The sequence below is a fragment of the Macrobrachium nipponense genome, chromosome 44 (assembly GCF_015104395.2).
Source record: "Macrobrachium nipponense isolate FS-2020 chromosome 44, ASM1510439v2, whole genome shotgun sequence".
Taxonomy (NCBI): domain Eukaryota; kingdom Metazoa; phylum Arthropoda; class Malacostraca; order Decapoda; family Palaemonidae; genus Macrobrachium; species Macrobrachium nipponense.
In genome coordinates this window covers 12,776,457-12,796,456 of record NC_087221.1, presented here as the reverse complement: position 1 = coordinate 12,796,456, position 20,000 = coordinate 12,776,457, and the positions used below count along the sequence as shown (strand labels likewise).

General features: G+C 37.8%; 1 protein-coding gene across 3 annotated transcripts in view; it reads left to right on the top strand.

Annotated features, from left to right (window-relative positions):
- The first annotated feature begins 4,422 nt into the window (after positions 1 to 4,422).
- Positions 4,423 to 20,000, top strand: part of LOC135204027 (cyclic nucleotide-gated channel rod photoreceptor subunit alpha-like) — a 945,574-nt gene continuing 929,996 nt past the window's right edge. For all 3 annotated transcript variants that reach the window (XM_064233966.1, XM_064233968.1, XM_064233965.1), the window contains exon 1: positions 4,423 to 6,942. In XM_064233966.1, the coding sequence (XP_064090036.1) occupies positions 6,744 to 6,942 (199 nt within the window). In that variant the 5' untranslated portion in view covers positions 4,423 to 6,743. The remainder of the gene's footprint in view (positions 6,943 to 20,000) is intronic.

Sequence of the window (20,000 nt, the reverse complement as noted above, 5' to 3'; positions counted from 1 at the left end):
CTCTCTCTGTAGCCAAGATTTCTAGTACCAAGTAGAGAGAGAGAGAGAGAGAGAGAGAGAGAGAGAGAGAGAGAGAGAGAGAGAGAGTTTAGAGGGAGGGCCAAGCCACATTAAAGCCAGGTACAAACAGTTGTTTTTGGGATTGATAGATGTACGATGAAGCCATTTGATTAGTTTTCATAGACTTTCTCAAGAGCCACCGAAATTCAGGGGGAGAATAAACTAGGTAGTTTACCGAGTGTTTCTCTAGAGCGGTCGGTACCTGAAGTAGCACCTCATTGCGTGTGAAAATGAAGGAATATAGCGTGTGATACAGGGGACAACGGTTAAATGTCGTGAAGGAACTATTCAACAAAATAAGGAATTTGAAAAGGCTGGAAATGGATAGATTTCAGATGATATCAGATTTGGCATATAGAAAAGAATAGCTTTGGGAGACAGAAAATGCGAGGAGAAATCACTATACTTGGAATGTTAATGAAAGACAGGCTTACGGAGAAGAAATGCGCGTAAAATGCTTGAAAAAATAAGAGAAAAACCATGGAAGAAAATTCATAAAGTATCAATGATAAAGAGAAGATATGAAAATGTACTGTATTTTATTTTTAAACAAGACCCTCATTAAAAAAAACTGACCATCTTTTTCATGAGTACCACAGAAGGAAAGGAAAATCAGATAGACGAAAGTAATGTCATCATGATAAAAAGAAGTAAAATGAGAAAAAATAGAAAAAACATCGGAACATGCTAATCGATTGGGAAGGAAAAACATGAAACGAAAATTAGTGCAGAAAAAACTGGCCCGAACATGCTACAAAACACTGCACAATAAAACCTGTTACTCTGCTTGTTTGAATTGCCTGCTAAGTCGGACTATTTGACCCGATGGCTGGTTTCACAGTGGTGATGAACGATGCAAACAGAACAGGCGTCATTTCAGAGAATGGCTTTGTGATGGCTTTCGTGACGGGACAAGTTTATTTAAAAAAAAAAAAAAACACTATAAACTGATGTGCATAGTATAAAAACAACCGGATACGTTGCTTCAAAAAGTTAAATGTTATACTTTATTTCAGAGACTGGCTTTGCGGTTCACCTCGCTAAAGGATAAGTTTGCTGCGAGGTGTAAGTGTGGAAATATTACCGCAAATTTAGAGATCGGGCTTGTATTTATTCCAAAGATGAATCCTCTTTATTGTGTAGTAAAAACAGTGGTCTATTGCAAAAAATGCATCCTTATGTTTGTTGTAAAAGGACAAGTTTTATTAAAAGAACGTCCATGTGGAATCCTTAGTTGAATAAAATGACAAGTGTGTTTTAGGGAGCAGTAACACGAAGCACCTCGGAAAAGGACCGGTTTAATTTAGGGAACGGTTACGTGAAGAACTGCATAAAGGACATGCTTATTTTAGGGACCGGTAACGGTAAAAGGACTGATTTGAGCGGTTACTGTAGTACTGTGTAAGAGGACGTGTTTATTTTAGGGAACGTTTATGCCTAGTACCTTGGTAAAAGGGACAGGATTCAATTAGGGAGCGGTATGGGAGTCCTGTGTAAAAGGTAGGTGTTATTTTAGGGAACGTTTATGCCTAGTACCTTGGTAAAAGGACAGATTCAATTAGGGAGTGGTTACTGGAGTCCTGTGTAAAAGGACGTGTTTAGTGTTGGGAACGTCCATGCGTAGTATCTCTGAAAAAGGACAGATTTAATTAGGGAGTGGTTACTGGAGTACTGTGGAAAAGGGCACCTTTATTTTAGGGAACGTTTATGCATAGTACCTTGGTAAAAGGACAGATTCAATTAGGGAGTGGTTACTGGAGTACTGTGTAAAAGGACGTATTTTAGGGGATGATTGGATGTAGTGCTTTGTAAAAAGGACATATTTAATTAGGGAGCGGTTACTTGTGTACTCCGTGAAAGGACAGATTTAGGATAGATTTAATTAGGGTGCAGTTACTGGAGGACTGCGTAAAAGGACGGGTTTATTCTGCGGACCAACTGTGCACAGTGCTTCATAAAAGACAGGGTTATTCTAGGGAACGGCTTTTGCGAAGCACCTCGTAAAGGAGTGCAGATTTAAGGGAATCGCTTTGTAAATTTAACATGGTTGTGAAAATCAAATAACGACAAATGCGAACGCTACTGAAGATATCTACCTAGATGATAAATTTAGGATTTAATAATGATAATAATAATAATAATAATAATAATAATAATAATAATAATAATAATAATAATTAATTAATTATTATTATTATTATTATTATTATTATTATTATTATTATTATTAGTTATTATTATTATTATTATTATTATTATTATTTATTGGAGAAACAAATCCACGGTTATGCAAATGTACATATATTTAAATTTAAAACTTTAAGGATAGCTTTCGGGAATCTGTTCGGTTCCCCTTATCAATTGATTGATAAGAGGAACAGAACAGATTCCCGAAAGCTATCCTTAAAGTTTTAAATTTGAATATATGTACATTCAAATTTGTTTCTCCATTTGAAGACTCGAGCTACTATGAGGATTTTTTAAATTATTATTATTATTATTATTATTATTATTATTATTATTATTATTATTATTATTATTATTATTATTATTATTATTCAGAAGATGAACCATATTCATATGGAACAAGCCCATAGAGGACATTGACTTGAAATTAAGGTTTCCAAAGAATATGTTGTTTAATCGAAAGAAGTAATAATAATAATAATAATAATAATAATAATAATAAAAATGCCTGGCTGTAGATGATTGGCAAAAGATGATTGAGACAAGTCTCCTTTTTTGGGGGATTTGAACTACTGTTCTGTGATTTAGCATGCCAACACTATATCCACTCTCTCGCAGAAGCCATATAAGGATGGAACTCAGATATGTTACTGTCAATACTTTGGAATCATATCGACCCATATCTCATTATTTTTCTCACTAGCTGCACCTGCCAGTAGTGAGTAGACATTCAAATCCTCACGGAGGAGGTTGACTTGATTCGTTTCCAGGTGAAATTGTCTGCTTACAGTGAGATTTGGAAGGCAGTGCTAGAAGTAGCTCTGCTGAAGAAAGTTTTATTTTTATTGGCCGAGACTGAATTTTTAGATACCCCTTCATATTAAAATGATAGGTTCATTGATTAGCTCACTGATTATGGAGCGCAATCTGGACCGGAAACTACAGTAGTCACAGACGTGTCAGGTACCTCAGTCCGGTGATGGTTTTCGTAAACACATAGGTCGTCGGTTGTAAATGCTAGTTTTGGAAAACTACTGCTGTGATGACGAGAAATATAATAAATGATCTATGGTAGTTTTGGTAATCTATCTGTTAATTTAAAATTCACGTAGAACATTATTCATGTAATAAATTCTTAGTGATATGCTAGTCAAAACAGTTATTACTCTTATTTGTTAAAGGCTGATTTTCCCCCTAACAAAAACATTTTCCCGATGACATTCTTAACTGAAACGTATATAAACTCCTTAAGGCGCGTTGGGAACTTATGAGATAACCTTTGGACCAACAAACTTTAAAACAAAGTTAAAGTGCTGAGGAACGAAGGTAGGGTCCCGAAGGTTATAGAGAGAGAGAGAGAGAGAGGAAAAAATGGGAAAAGGAAAAACTCTTTCCATCCAAAGAAACCACCACAAGTCACTCCTCCTTACCCTCTCTCCCCCCCTTTTTTCCTCATCTCAACTGGACACTGTCCAGTTCTTCTTCTTCTTCTTCTTCTTCAACCGGGTCACTTCAGTTCGTTTGGTCTTGATCCCCTGACAAATAAAGTAGAAGGAAGTTTATTCCACCGTGAAGATATGATATCGAGGCACACCGATTTATAGAATCTGCCAGTGTGAGTCTTTCTTTTAGCAGGTTATAAACGGTCGCTTTCATTCTTTCTTCTTTCATTTTTTCTTTTTCCTTTTGGTTAGATTCTCTACAATATTAACGGTTTACGCCATGATTGGTTTTTACGGATAAAGAGTTACGAAACCTTGAGTAGTTATTTTTTTTTTATCAAAGGTCGTTTTCAGTGAGGGGAGAGAGAGAGAGAGAGAGAGAGAGAGAGAGAGAGAAATCGGCGGTGGTTGGGGCGAGATAGCGAAGTCTAGCATCTCTGGGAGGGAGGCTGGACGTCGTACCATCGATCCAATACAAACCCTCCCGATCCCCCTCTTGTGACCCTGGCTTTGGCTTCCTTTTATATGATGTTTTGTGGCATTGCTTGCAGAATTCGACTTGAGACCTAAGCTGACCCAATGCGTTGTTGTCCTGAGTGCCGAGATGCCAGAGAGATGGCGCCGATGGTGCCCTTCGGATGGTATAGTAACGAGAGTAGGTGGGAGTGCGTTCGTCCGTGCATGTTTGGCCTGTTGGTGTGAGTGCTGGAAAGATCTCAGTTGTGGCCTGGCCTGTGTGAGACGAAGACCCCTTTTGCTTCACCATGTGACTCACCCGCCCACTCCTCCCCCCTCTCTGTCTCTTCTCACAAGTGCCCCGCTATAATACCCCCCAAAAGAAAAATTCATCTTCCCGAAGCTCGCCTGGCACCGCGAAGAGGGCGAGGATTTGACACTTTTTGAGGTCACGTGATGGACAAGGGCGTGAGGGTTTTTCATCCCATGACAGGGACCGGCATCGACACAGACACACAAACACACACACACACACACACACAAGTATATGATTCCATGGCAGTAGCACTCTCCCAAAGTGCCTCTTTTCCACACCCAGGGAATGAACTTACGGTGTCTCTCTGACTCCTTTCTTTCCACTCGTCTCTCTCTCTCTCTCTCTCTCTCTCTCTCTCTCTCTCTCTCTCTCTCTCTCTCTCTCTCTCTCCGTAACTGACGTTTGTCAGATGAAGAGAGATTTCTAAAATAAGTAATACGGGGCGAGAACCGAGTCACGGACTACGAGCCTATCAGCAAGAGGAGGGAAACGAGGAAAAACTTTGTTTATAGAAATCTGTATATTAGTCTTAGAAGCAATATAGTATATATATTATATGTATAAAACCGAAGGTTCTTATTTTGTTGCAGCCTCACGTTTTAGTTTTTATGGTGTTGTATTAACGAAGATATACCCACAGTTCCCTAATGAATGTGTTCGGAGGCGGAAAATAAGTGAAAATTCCGTCAGACCACGAAGGGAAAAACATACCGACAACCAACACTTGTTCGCAGCAGACTTGGAACCTGATTTTGGTTTGTGAGATTAATCTCCAACAAAAGATCACGCCAAGCCATCCCCCAATCCAGTTTTTATGTGCATATCCCATGTATATCCAGACCGCAGAAGGTCGCTTCGCTTCGTGAGTATTTTAGAGCTGCTCGTGAGTATTTTGTATGGAGTACCACCGTAGACTTTGTGGTGTGTGTGTGCAGCTACGTCGCCATCTGGAATCTGCTCTTTCATTTCGAACTGATTCTGAAGTATCCGTCAGTTGATTTCGATGTCTTTAGTGTTCTCGTCCCACGAGGACCTTCCTTGCTACCTTCTGTGAGAGAGTTTTCGTTCTCGTGTCCGCCACCACACGACTTTCCTCAAGTGTTACTCGCTACCTGTTACTCTCTCAAGGATGACTTACGATGCACGATCGTTCTCGAAGTGCCCTGTTTCTGCCAACATTTTTCCTGGCTCCCCATTTTTTCCTTTCCATTTCTGTTCTTCCTGTTCTTCTTGCTTCCTCTCTCCCTAGCCCTCGACTGCTGACGTGAGAGGCTAGGTCGACCTCGAGTCTCCTCTTTCTTTTCGTCGCTTCAAGTGATCCTTAAAAACCAAAAGAAAAATCCGACAATCATGTGAGAAAGAGAACTATCATCCAGACCATCATGATGGATTCCCACATTGGAAAAATCACTTAGTAGTCCGCCAGAGGCGAGAAGGAAGGAAGGAAAATATGATGCTAAGTGATTTGCATATACCCAGATAAGGCGCTTTGGAAGGGAGATGATAAGGGAGAGATAACAGTAGGCGATAACAGACGATAATCAAGACAGAAAAAGAGAGGGGAAGGAAGTTGACGAAACGAGTGGTTGTATGGGGGAAAATTGCCGGTGAATAGAATAGAAAAAAAGTGCTTCGTGGGGTCTTTGGCTCGTGCCAAACTGCGTTCTTGAAGAAAAGAAATATTTGACGGGAAAGTGTCAGAGCAGTGAAGAGGATTAGAAAAGTCTGCATTCACAGTGTCAGTCATGTGGAGCGAGTATTTCGTATTGAAAGTCTAATAAGGAAATGATGCAAAATGCAACCGTTGGGGGAAAAGTCAGGGTGTCCTTTGAATACATAATTGTAGGAAGAGAAAGGAAAAAGTAGAAAAAAGTGTGTAAAGTGATTACACCTGACTCGAGATACTTGGGAAACAAATTTCTCTTGTTGAGAGTGAAGGAAATTGAATCTTCATATTTCACAACTCCAATGGCTTGAAGGGAAGAGAGAATACAGTGATGTATTCTTAATTTTTTTTTTGAAACGAGGAAATTAGAGCCAAACCGCGTGATTAAATGTGGGCGCATTCCTATGTTGATTTAACCCAGTGAAGCCTTTCGCTCCAGATGACCTCCTTTGGCCCAAGGTCAAGTGGAGGGACGTGTTGACCGCGGAAATCGCCACTTAGTCGATTGCCATGCAGCGCCAGGTAAGGTTATGCCAGACCTAACCCTGCGACCCTCCAACCCAGACCTTGACCTTCGACGTAGACGCCAGCGGCCCTCCTCCTCCTCCTCCTCAAGATGTCGGGTCGCCGCATGTGGAGCCTTTCCAAGCGTATGAGCACGGATGGAGGTCGTGGGGTCAGGTACTCGACCTGTGGCGGAGGTGGGTCACAGGAGGACGAACTGGAGGACATCGCCGTCGTCTCCAACGCCGACCCAGGCCAGGTCAAATACGGGTCAGGCTCCATCACCGCCAACGGGCCTCGTGTTATACCAGGTATGCTTCGACATTTTTCGGCAATTATTGATATATATAGATATATAATATATTGTATATATATATATAATATCATATATAAGGAACATATGTTTTATCAGTTAGGGAAGGATATTTTTAGATTGCCTAGATTTATATATATGCATACATATAATATAAATTATGTTTAACACGTGTGTGTGTATATATATATATATATATATATATATATATATATATATATATATATATATATATATATATATATATATATATATATATATATATATCACACCCATATGTCTTATTATACTAGGTATGCAAAGATATTTTTAGATTTTATATATATAAATATATACATATGTATGTATGTATATATATGAATGTATATGATATCCACAACTCAAAGTTCTAATTAAACCGAATAAATCCAGAAGTAAAGAATATTTGAATGATGATGTAAGATGAACTCTGTAACTTCATAAAGCGTCGTTGACCTCCAATTGATAATGAAGATACCTTAGGGGGTATGTGGGTATGTGCCCACCCGGGAAGAAAGATTGAAGGTGACATCACTAGAGGACGTTTGTGGCGTCCCAACCGTGTACACCAGTGTCGGCCAATTCTATTTCTAGTGTTCTTCATCATGGGAATCACCAAAATGTAAATGTTTATGTGTCTGGAAATTGGAAGACTTAAATGCCTATTTTCACCTCCGTGGAAAGGAATTGAAATCCGAAATTTAGTTTCCATATTTGTGCAACGCTGGGAAATGCGTTGACATAATTGTTCAAAAGAGAAGCACTAAAAGATGCCAGGAAATGTGCGCATGTGACCGGGCTTTAACGTTATTATTTAAGAATCGAGAGGTTCCCCCGGTAGGCCTGTTTAACTAAAAGGCTTAGGACGCTGACGCTCTTGCCTTCAGGTGCTTTTCTCTTTACGCTCTCTTTCTACCTGTAGTTTAAGAGGCGGGTAATCACGTGCGAGATTTTTATACACGATATATATATATATATATATATATATATATATATATATATATATATATATATATATATATTGCCATTTTCAAATGGAACCCAGTGTGAGTCGTGATATATATATATATATATATATATATATATATAAATATATATATATATATATATAGATGATACATTCGTACATACAAATACTTTAATGTATATGTACGTATGTTGAAATATTATATATATATATATGTGTGTGTGTGTGTGTATAGTATATATACTCGTTAAATTTATTATTATTATTATTATTATTATTATTATTATTATTATTATTATTATTATTATTATTCACGACTTCAAGATAAACAAGCCATGTGAACAAAAGCAACTGAAATGTTGGTATGGCAATAATATTTAGGTGAAAAAAATGGTAAATTTCCAGCATCAGCTAAATAAACCAGCTAAATTTATTCTTCGTGTCATAACGCTTAATGCAACTTGTAAGATAGTTTTAGATTTATCTATACGTGTACACCATGTGGAGCGGTAAGTTTCGTGACGCCTGGGATTGAATTGGCGAAATGCTCTGTACATTTGGATTAAATAGGAAGTGAAAGGGTGGCAAGTAGTTTATAAACACAAGATGTTTTGGGATTAAAGGGAGATTGAGTTTGAAAATGCTTAGTGTATATATGATAGAAGTTTTATCAAAGGACTTTATTGTTGAAGGAGAGAGAGAGAGAGAGAGAGAGAGAGAGAGAGAGAGAGAGAGAGAGAGAGAGAGAGAGAGATTCTTCTTTGATTTAGCAGTTTGAGAATGAATCTTATAATTCTAGCTGACTTGTTGCTTCTTATTTTAGAATTTTAGTTGCCTTTTCCTTTAGAACTGCTTCAACATCCATAATCTTGATAAGTTTACGTTGCTAGTATGTTTATGAGTGCATAGCACCCTCAATGTTTTTTTTTTTTTTTTTATTAAATAAAGAATAAGAAGTGCATAAAACGCTGTTAACGTGTATTAGTATTTAATACTCACATTCCATAAGCTTGAACCATTTTTGTTGTTGAAAGGAAGGATGGACAGAGCCTGGAGAAATTACGGATCCACCAGTGCTTGACGGGATGAGTTTTTTTCCCGTGATTAATCCATGTTTTTCATCCCCTCTGGATCTTTTTCGTCTCTTTAGGGGATCCTTCTAACACTTTAGGTGTAGAACATGCGTAGGGTTACTTATAATAATGCCTATGTAACTGGCTGACTGTGTATTTTGATCATGTGGATGCACTTGTGTTTCTCTGTGTTTCTTTAACTGTCCTGATTTGGGCAGCCATTCATTCATATGTTGTCACTTACGTACAAACAAAGAAACACAGATTATATATATATATATATATATATATATATATATATATATATATATATATATGTGTGTGTGTATAAATATATATATATATATATATATATATATGTGTGTGTGTATAAATATATATATATATATAATATATATATATCTATATAATATGTATATATATATATGCTATATATATTATATTACGCCTAGGGTTTTTGATAAATAATATATTGCCAATATGTTCGCTGTGACCTATTGGAATGTGGAGAAGCAACGACCCGAGAAAGCTGATGAATAGTTTCTGTGTGTGTGTGTGTGTGTGTGTATGTGTGTATATACATTTACATACACATATGTAACATACATGAGGTATATATATTAATATATATATATATATGTATTTATGTATGTATACAAATTGCAGTCAAGGGCAGGAATACGCTGGGGACTCGCACTTCTCTTATTGTTTCCTACGTTTTCGAATCACATTATCAGGAAATTTTATGAAAAATTTAATAAAAGTACTGAACACTAAAAAATGAATTGTTAAAATAATAATAATTAAAATTACACATAGGCAGTTAAAAATTATACACACTTAAGCACACTGAAATACATACACACAAGGCTTTATGTGTATAATTTTTAACTGCCTATGTGTATTTTTATGATTAATATTTTATCATAATTCAGTTGTAGCCGTTCAGAACTTTTAATTTACTAATTTTAAATAGAATTCCCTGATGAAGCAATAGAAGAAGTGTGAGTCACCAGTGTATTCCTACCATTGACTGCAATTTGTATATGTGCATCGAATCTGCCTGATTTGTGATATATATATATATATATATATATATATATATATATATATATATATATATATTATTATATATAGATACATAGATAGATAGATTAGATTCATACCTTTCCCGATGAAAGTAGTGGCACTCTGGTCTCTGAAATATAGTTTTTACTTTCTAATTTTGGCGTTTGTATGGGCTCCTTTCATTATATACACACACACACACACACACACACACACACACACATATATATATATATATATATATATATATATATATATATATGTGTGTGTGTGTGTGTGTGTGTGTGTGTATGTGTGCGTGTGTGCGTGTTGTGTGCGTGTGTGCGCTCGCTGAATTTATATTGTGATATATGTATATTGCTCTGTCATGTCGAAAGTCGGTTTTCCCGGAGGGAAGGTTAGGGATGTATCACCGATCACTTTTCACTGAAAGATAACAAACCTCATTTGCGACATAATAGTCCATTTTGTTAAACCTTAATCTGATGATTACTTTTAGTTCTCTCTTCTCATGTGGTTGATAAGTCCTAGCCCACTTTCTTAGGCTGCAAACACTTTGTTTTGGACTTCCTTTGTCCTTGTTCCAAATACTGTAAATGTGTCTTTGGAGGAAATAATTGTGGCAGGGGAAATAAAACAGCTGAAAAACGCCAGGAAAGTTATCATAGAAAACGCGGGGGACGTTATTATATTTAAAACTTCAGTCCTAGCAGCATGTACAGTGTTTGGAACAAGGGCAAAGGAAGACCAAACAGTGTCCCTCCCCGCTCAGTTTATTCTTTTGGCACATTTGCTCTGTAATCTTTATATGTAAGTCCCCTTAGGGGCTAGTGCCATCAGTGCACCTCATGCTGTGAACTGTAGGCATTACGTAACGCTCTTTGCAGCCTCCCTTCGGCCCCTAGCTGCGACCCCTTTCAGTCCTAGTACTGTACGTTCATGTTCTCTTCCATCTTTCATTCCACCCTCTCCTTACAATTGATTCACAGTGCAACTGCGGATTTTTCCTCCTGTCACACCTTTTAAACCTTTTTGCTGCCAATTTCCGTTTCAGGGCTGAATGATCTCATAGGTCCCGGCGCTTGGCCATTGGCCCAAATTCTATGTTTTATTTTATTCTTGTTTACTTGAGTGCCCAGCTCCTTTACTCCACCATCTGTGCTTAGTAGCTCCTACATCACCGGTCATTTCCACGACTACAGTTTCCATCATCCCTCCAGAAGATTCACTTTCATTACGGACAATTCTTTGTAAATACCTGTCCTTACTTAAGCTAGGCGCTTTTCATTTTCAGTCACATTGTCTCTTCCATACGCCTCCACTACTCTTATTTAGTACGCCCAACTCACCGTCTATTGTAGGTACTATTTTTCCCAAGGTTATGTCTAGTGCATATATCACAGAAAATTTCCTCGGGCTGCTCGTAACTCCTTAGATGAGGGTTAGCAAATTTCTACTGATTATTATTGGGGTGATTGGAAGCTTTTTGATTCATATTACTCTATCCCCGATGATTATAGTGTCCCCCTTTTTTTCCCCATAATTTTCTTTTGCCCATCCAGTCGATTTAACGCAAAAGAACGTGAAGGTAAAAGATATGACTGTGACTGACTTTGGAACTTTCCTACTTCCTCTTGTTGTACACGGTAGATTACATAAACTTTTTGGAGCTTATTTCTTGATTAAAAAAGGCTCTTGATGCAGGAATTTAATGAAATATCTGTGGTTCAATATTCATGCTGGCATAAAATTTCGTTTCGTTAATCTCTCTCTCTCTCTCTCTCTCTCTCTCTCTCTCTCTCTCTCTCTCTCTCTCTCTCTCTCTCTCTCTATACTTTATTTTGTATTCCTTTGTGTAACCCTCATTATGTGCTGTAGATGTAAACAATACTGTTTTGATATGTACTTAAATGTCTGTATATACTTTATTTTTTTTTCTTTAGGCATAACTTAATTACAATGTAGATGTAAACAATATTACTGTATTACCATGTACTCAAATGTCTGACGCCAATGGGCGCAATATATTGATTAAAAAAAAAATCTCTCTCTCTCTATCTCTCTCTCTCTCTCTCTCTCAAAGTTGATTATTTAAGGTAAAAGTGTCATTTAGTTGTTACAATGTTTTAGGTAACGCTTAGAGAATTATTTTTCCTCTTTATGTCGAAGAAAGAATTTTTGTAGTGAAATGCTACTTGATGTTATGGAATCATTGGTTTCAATATTTGAGATTTGCTTCCACTAACGTCGATGGCCATGGACTCCATTCTTGTGTTTGCATAGAGGTGTGCGTTTCGATACACTGAGATACTTGCATATAATTTTTGTGCAAAATGATTACTGGGAAATGCTTATTGTAATGATCTAGTCATTCAAATAAGTTAAACGTGAATGAAAATAGCCGTAGAGATTTAGCTCTTTAAACTATTTGCACACACACACATCTGTGTAAATTAATTTTGCCTATTAACGCATCCTCTATATGTATGTCAGACTCTACACGTAAGCAAAAAATTGTTGGCCTTACATTTACCAAAATTTTTTCATCTTTATTAACCTTGTTCGAATGATTTAACTTGAATTAAAAACGCTGGCGAATAAAATCACAATACTTAGAACTAAAGGTCGGTTAAAGATGGCATCTTTTGTCTTCATTGTGGGCAGAAGTGAATCAAGCGTATCGAGAATGACCATTGGATCTGCCTTTACTGCTTACTATGTAGATTCGTCCTATCTCTTAATTATAGATGCAGATTTGACTGCTGTCCCGTTGAACTTGGTGAAGGGGGGGGGGAGGGGAGAGATTCAGCCCCCTTCTTAGGTGAATTCATTAAGACCTGTCCACCGTTTTTCAAACATACTCTCTGGAAACAGGCAGTCCCCAGCGTGCATGGTTCCTCGATTGTCTATCTGCATGAAATTTGTTGCACTGCGTTGTTGCTTCTGTTTTCCATTTGGATGTCCCACCCCCCGCCCCCGTATACATAATTTACCGAACTCCCTTTGATTGCATGGAAACGAAAGCTGGGCTAAATATTGACTTAAAGTAAATACTGTATATATCATAAAGATCTACTGTTGTCAGGCAATGAAATGAAACTTTGTCATCTGTTTGAAATTAAGTCTTCTGATATGTTTTTTTTTTTTTTAATTTTTTTAAATTTTTTTTTAGGATGGGGTTGGCCACCTGTGTAATAATGCACGTATCCCTATTTTATTTCAGCGAACCCAATTTGGCGTCAAAGTTCACTCGCTTTTTGCAGCAACAAAAGCCACTCCTACTTGCATCCTGCATCTTTAACATGTACGTGAAAACTAAGACGCCACTCCCCCCCCCCCCCCCCCCCCCCCGCCGCACCCTACACTCACCCAGACTTCACACAGAAAAACGCTCCGGCAGAAATCGATTTCGCAAGGGACTGTCCCGCTGCAAAATGGTCACGCTGCAGAAGTAACCCCAGCGTGAAGAGGCCCTAGAATCTTAATGCGGTCCCGGGCCTCATGACCCCCTACAAATGTGGACGAATTTTAGCTTCTTTTTGACTTGCATCGCATCTAGTGTTGTTATAGTTAAAAGTGGCTGGATTCTCCCTCAGAGTTTGATGGCGCTTGAGAAATTTGCTCGGGTTGAATTGACTTTCGTTGGTGAGAAGCTTTTTCATTAATGCACTCATTGCATTGATTCTAGTGTGTCAATTACATGCTATTTTCGTTCTACTTCGTATTTTATTCCTCCAATGTCTTCATTCATATCTGTCCTTGTTGTGTACTTTGACGAGTAGGCTGTCGTATTTTTAAGATGTAATTATTTGAGTGCCCTGTTGGTCTCCAAGATGCAAATGATTCTAATTGATTGAGCTTTCCGTTGAAACGCAATTTGCCTCTTGACATATGGAGGGAAAAAGGAGCCTAGTGGTAAGTTAGAGCCTCCTTCTGAAGGAAAACCTACACACACACACACACACAACACACACACACACACACATACACACACACACATATATATGTTGGTACACATACACACACACGCGCGTGCGCACACACACCAACACACCCATAATATATATATATATATATATATATATATATATATATATATATATATATATATATATATATATATATATATATATATATATATATATATATATATATATATATATATATATATATATATATATATAGAGAGAGAGAGAGAGAGAGAGAGAGAGAGAGGAGAGAGAGAGAGAGAGAGGAGAGAGAGATTTTTAATATCAGAATAGGGGCACAGACCTGAATTACAGTAATATGTTTTATTTTTCTCATTTTTCTGCGCGCCTTCAAAATGAGGCGAGGCTTTGTCCCCGTCAATAAATTCTCCAATATTCAATACTTCACCCTGAAGGTCCAACTTGGGGAGTTTCTGGAAAGATATTTCCTGATCTCTGAAATAAGGATGAAGGGTTCCTGAGCGGGCAGGAACTTTGTTTTTCTGCGTGAGGGATGGATAAGCACCTCAAGGAAGCGAGGCCGATTTTTTTTTTTTTTTTTAGGATAGGCTGAAGGTTTCATCGCAAAATACTAACAGGTAAACCACACATACATACATACATACATACAAAACACACCGTGTCGAAGGGGAGAAAGTCGATTGTTTATCACTTTATCTGAGCCAAAGGCTGAGGTTCGAAGATCGATCGGGACAGACACGCTTAGTAGTTATAATTGTCTTGTATTTAAGTTATTCCCAAGGTACTTTGATTTCGATATTGAACGATGTATATATATCTGTGTACATGCATGCATATTCATACATACTACATACACCTTCAATCGTTAAACTTTCAATATCCCATAATATAGAATCGGCTATTCGCCGGGAATTAATTTCAGCCAAAGCAGACTGTTAATATAAGCTAGCGTATATTCCAGCAAACGCGTCGTTCATAGATAGGTAGAGATAGATAGGTGGACAGTTTAACTAACCACAGTCTTTAGTGCAGTGATGTTTACGTTAAGGATCATTAGGTCCGAAATGCAACAACTTTTAAATACTGAAGAACTATACAACATATTCAAGCTGTTCTGAAGTAATACTAATACAAGATTTACAAGGAAAAATGTCCTTAATGCGCTCTGCTATTATACGTGTGTGTGTGTTATTCAGATACTGGCCTAAGTTAAGCTCGTGAAAATCCCTCTACTTTCATATTCCACTGAACACAACTGATCCTATAGAACAATGGTTCCCAAACTTGAACCATACGAAGGCCCCCAGATATGATGATGAGTACCAACCGAGGACCCCAACCAGTCAAAAGTTATCACCATATCGGGATACCCAGTACGTCGATATGAATATTTGCTTATTCCTGCGTAAAGCAAATATATATGTATATATTTCAATATTTTTAATTGCTTTAAATTCAATACAAAGTAAAATTGGTGAAAACAGTCACAATTTTTTTTTCTGAAGTTGAAAAAGTATTAATTTTTAAAATTTCGTCGTGGACCCCCAGCTGTTTGGGAACCACTGCTATAGAATATGTACGGGTTTCGTTAACTAGAGGAAAACGAATAACTACAGGCGATGAAAGAGCTGTTTAATTTTGAGCATATAAACCAGTGCTCTCTCTCTCTCTCTCTCTCTCTCTCTCTCTCTCTCTCGTATCTCATCGTCCTAGTATCCTCCTCTCTCTCTATCTATCTCCTTCTCCTCCTCTCTATCTCTCGCTCTCTCTAAAGTCCTGTATATGTGATTATTTCGTGTCTCATTATCCGACAGTGAGGCAAGTGAAGGGGGGGGGGGTGGTTGTGATATATGAAATTAGTGTTTTCAAACTGGTTCCATACTTCTTCATTGTTTTGGTAACATTCAGTGGCTTTGTATAATTATTCATTTTCCTTTTAATTTTTCTAGTTATTCGTGACCAATATTTAGTGGAATACCTGTGTTAGATTAAGCCTAGAAAAGTGACTAAATTTGATCATTTATTGGTGGTTAAAGGCAATAATACTATTGTGTATGGGGTATTAGTATAACAATGATTATATTCATAGTGAATGTATTTTCATGGGAATTATAGTGAAATGTTACTTTGGAAAACCTCCGTGAAAATGCTTGTTCCGATGGCCGGAAGTAGATCATACGTGGTAAGTTGGCCCCCACCTCTGCTTTTGGGAGAGGAAAGTGCGAGAGGCAGCAAGTAATTCCATCCTCTGCATCACACGTTACGTAACTCGCCGTTTCGAGCGTCATTATCAATTCCGGTGTCACGGATTAAACTGAAAAGTATCCGTCATAGGCTTTTAATTTTCGTCAATGATGTAATAGCGAGGCGGTGGAAGGACTGTTGGGTGGGTCAGAAAGAGAGAATTCCCAGCCTTGTCAGTGAAGGGAGGAAACCGTTTAATGCTGCTGAGGTTCGTTGCTTCTTTGTGATTAGGAGAGATTAATGTTTGTGAACAATGAAGCATTTCTGGCACATGCGCAGTAGCTGGTGGGCAAAACCCAACAATAGCAGACGACGCTCTCACCTAATTTAACTTTGTCAAGTGTTTTGTGCACACTGTACATGTATGGCAGGGTAAGGTTTCCTTCTTGCTTATTACGTTGTATATGTATTCTCGTGTAGTGCTGCATTAATTTCTCAAAATGAAAAAAAAAATATATTCTCGAAGTTGGTTATGTTTTCAAGTTTCTCCGTCCGTTAACTTCACTTCCCATGAGAGGAAAAACATTTCATGGCAACAATAAATATTTTAATATAAAATATATATTATTTTGCTTTCCATAAAGGTTTAGAATCCAGTAGTTTCAAACAACTTTTACACGAGGGCAAGCTGTCTGTGTCATTGCACTCTTGATAGTGAATTGGACCTGTAAATTCATTGGTCCTTCATCTCGGTCCATTTTCTGTGAATACCAACTGTTGCACTTGTGAAGTCTATCGTTAGGTTTTACTCTAAAAACATGGAATTATAATTTTATATATTTATTGTTGTACTATGGGTTAAAATAAATAATTATACAGGAATGTGTTGGAGTAATCAAGTGTTAAATTTTCTATGTTGTGAAATTGCGTGATTTTCAGCAGTCTTCCGAAATGATGTCAACGAAAATATGTAAATCGGAATATTTCAATAGAAAAATGCTTTTATGCTGTAATATTTGTCATAAGATTGTATTTTTTCATGAAGATCAACTTCCAATTGAAAGATAAGACAAATTAGATAAGTATGGATGAAAATTCCTGTCCATGTGTTTGGTATTGGCGGGAAAATATTATTGGAACGTCGATCTCGGCAATGTTTGGCAGACGAATTTTGAATGGTGGTCTTGATATCGTGGGGCTATTGTGTGGGTCTTTTGAACTTAGTTATAATATTAGTCATTTACTGAGCAAGTGCTCTACCTTATACCTCCTGAGCAATTTAGGCCAGGTTACGAAGTGCTCTGTACCACTGCTCTCTTTCATCTTAATTCTCTTTAAACCTTGCATGAGTTGGACAGCGAGTGGCTGCCAGCAACTTATTTCTCATTTCCTTGTCACTTTCGCTGGGACTACGATGCCAGAACCTTAGGCTTCCCTTTCCCCTCCTATTCGTGCATCCTACAACAGTACACGGCTGAACCATTGCTTAGAAATAGGACTTGAAAGGTCAACGTTCGTCTGAAACAGTAGCGAAGCGGAAAGTTTTTTTGCCCACCAGCCGTGTTATTGTTTGGGAAAGGCGTCTTGATGACGTCACGTTGATGACTATTGTTATGCGAACCACTGGCAACTTAATTGTTGAGTTTTTTGCAACATTATATTCTGGAATGTGAAAGTAATAGAATTTTGATTTTGGTTTCAGTGCTGAAGCACCAAATGAATGTAGATGTTATTCGCGAACATTGTTTTATGCGATAAAAACATTATGTTTGATTTTGCATTGTTATTCTCTGGAATTTTGTATTCATGTTCTCTATTAACATCATAAGTAATATCAAATAAAATATTTATCTTTATAATAATTTTCTCTGGAATACTGGATGTCTGTTGAATCTTTACGTTTAGGACACAGTACAAAAGACTATAACTAGTTATTATTATTATTATTAGTACTTAAGTTACTATGCAAATTGGACTGTTAGGTGGATACTGTTTTCTATAGACTATCTATATTCATACAGAAAAGAAACATATATTGCTACACATTACATATTATTATCATTACTAGCTGACTTACCTGGCGCTGCCTGGGAAAACTGTGAATGACAGGCTAGGGTAGGGGGAAGGGAGAGGGAGAGGGAAGGGAAGGGAGAAAGGAGAAGGGAAGAGGGATGGGGTGGTGGAATTGGGTGGGGGTGAGGGGAAGATAGACGGGGAAGGAGACGGGGAAATTACATTTCTGTATTAGAAGGATTGTGTGAAATAAACTGCACAACAAAGCGGAGGAGAATCGTGCAAAGATTTGTCTTCAGCAAACCGCAAGAATTCGTGATGGATTCAGTATACATTAATGTACTGCTAACTCACTGCTGCACTATACTTCAGAAACTCCCCCTCCCTCCTCCTTCCCCCAAACGGTAGCCTGTCATTCACAGTTTTCTAGGGCCCATTATACTAGTAAGATAGTAAGATTATTACGAGCGAAGCAGTCTTACTGGAAACGGGCTCAAATGCTAATATCTCCAATGGTACTGAAGGTAAAAGAAAACTTCTTTCGGCAGATAAAACCTTACATCTTTAAATTTCATCCCATATAAGATTATTTTAAAAATAACATAAATTCACATTTAAATGACGTTTTCATTATGGCATTATAATTTTCTCAAAATGAATGATTTTAGCACTAAATTTGATAGTTGTCTTGAATACTAGGCTTAGTTAAACTATGTCTTCTCACCCTGCGCTGTAAAAATGATTTCGCATTGTATAGTTTGTCGTATATTAGCAGTTTGGTGTTGGAAAATTATTTGAAATGTAATTAACGATAACGTTTATGTAACGGTGTGTTCCAAGGTACCTAGTTAACCCTTTGATGGTTTAAGTTAAAGCCTCGCAAGTTATTGCCTTTAGGGCACCTTGCTAATTATCATGTTTTGTGAGGCCAAATAAACATTGAATTTTTATAGATTGTTTGGCCCTGTTTGGTAACAATTCTCTCTCTCTCTCTCTCTCTCTCTCTCTCTCTCTCTCTCTCTCTCTCTCTCTCTCTCTCTCTCTCTCTCTAGTTCTGGCACTGAAGGTGGCGGATTCCACGTGTCATGGCTGTTGTTACCAGAAGTGTCGAATTTCACAGTCCCTTATTGTTCTCCCACTTCTCGTTCCACGATACAAAGAGCACAGGAAAGAAACGCGTAGATAACTCTCACGCAAACAAGATATTGATATTTGAAGTTCCAGTGGCTGGATGCTCAGGCTCGTCATTTGAAACTCTCATGCTCGTATTTTAGACACATGAACAAAAGAGGCAATTTCTACCAATATACCGCTGCATCTAAAACAATGGCACAGCTAAGTTTATTAAATATCTATCTCTCAGTAAAGGAGAGAGAGAGAGAGAGAGAGAGAGAGAAGAGAGAGAGAGACAGCAGGCCTCGCTATTTGAGTCCTTTTTTGATATGCCGTTCCATTTCTATCTTATTAATGTCACTTGATGTCTTTCAGGTTAAAGAGACCCCCTTTAGGTACAAGTCGGGTAAGGAAAGAGAGAGAGAGAGAGAGACGAATGGGAAGGAAGGGTGGTTGAAGAGAGAGATAGAAGGGAGGGGGGAGGCCGGGTGTGTGTTTGGTAGGGCGTCTAATACGTCGCTGTTATGTCGTGTGCTTCTCTTGTCGCTACCTAGGTGTTTCCTCTTACACAACCTTCGGGAAATTGAGGCGTCTGGGGCACTTGTGGTTCTAGGTCACTGCCTAGCCTTGCTTTTGTCCGTCCGTCTGTTTGTCTGTCTGTCGCCCTTGA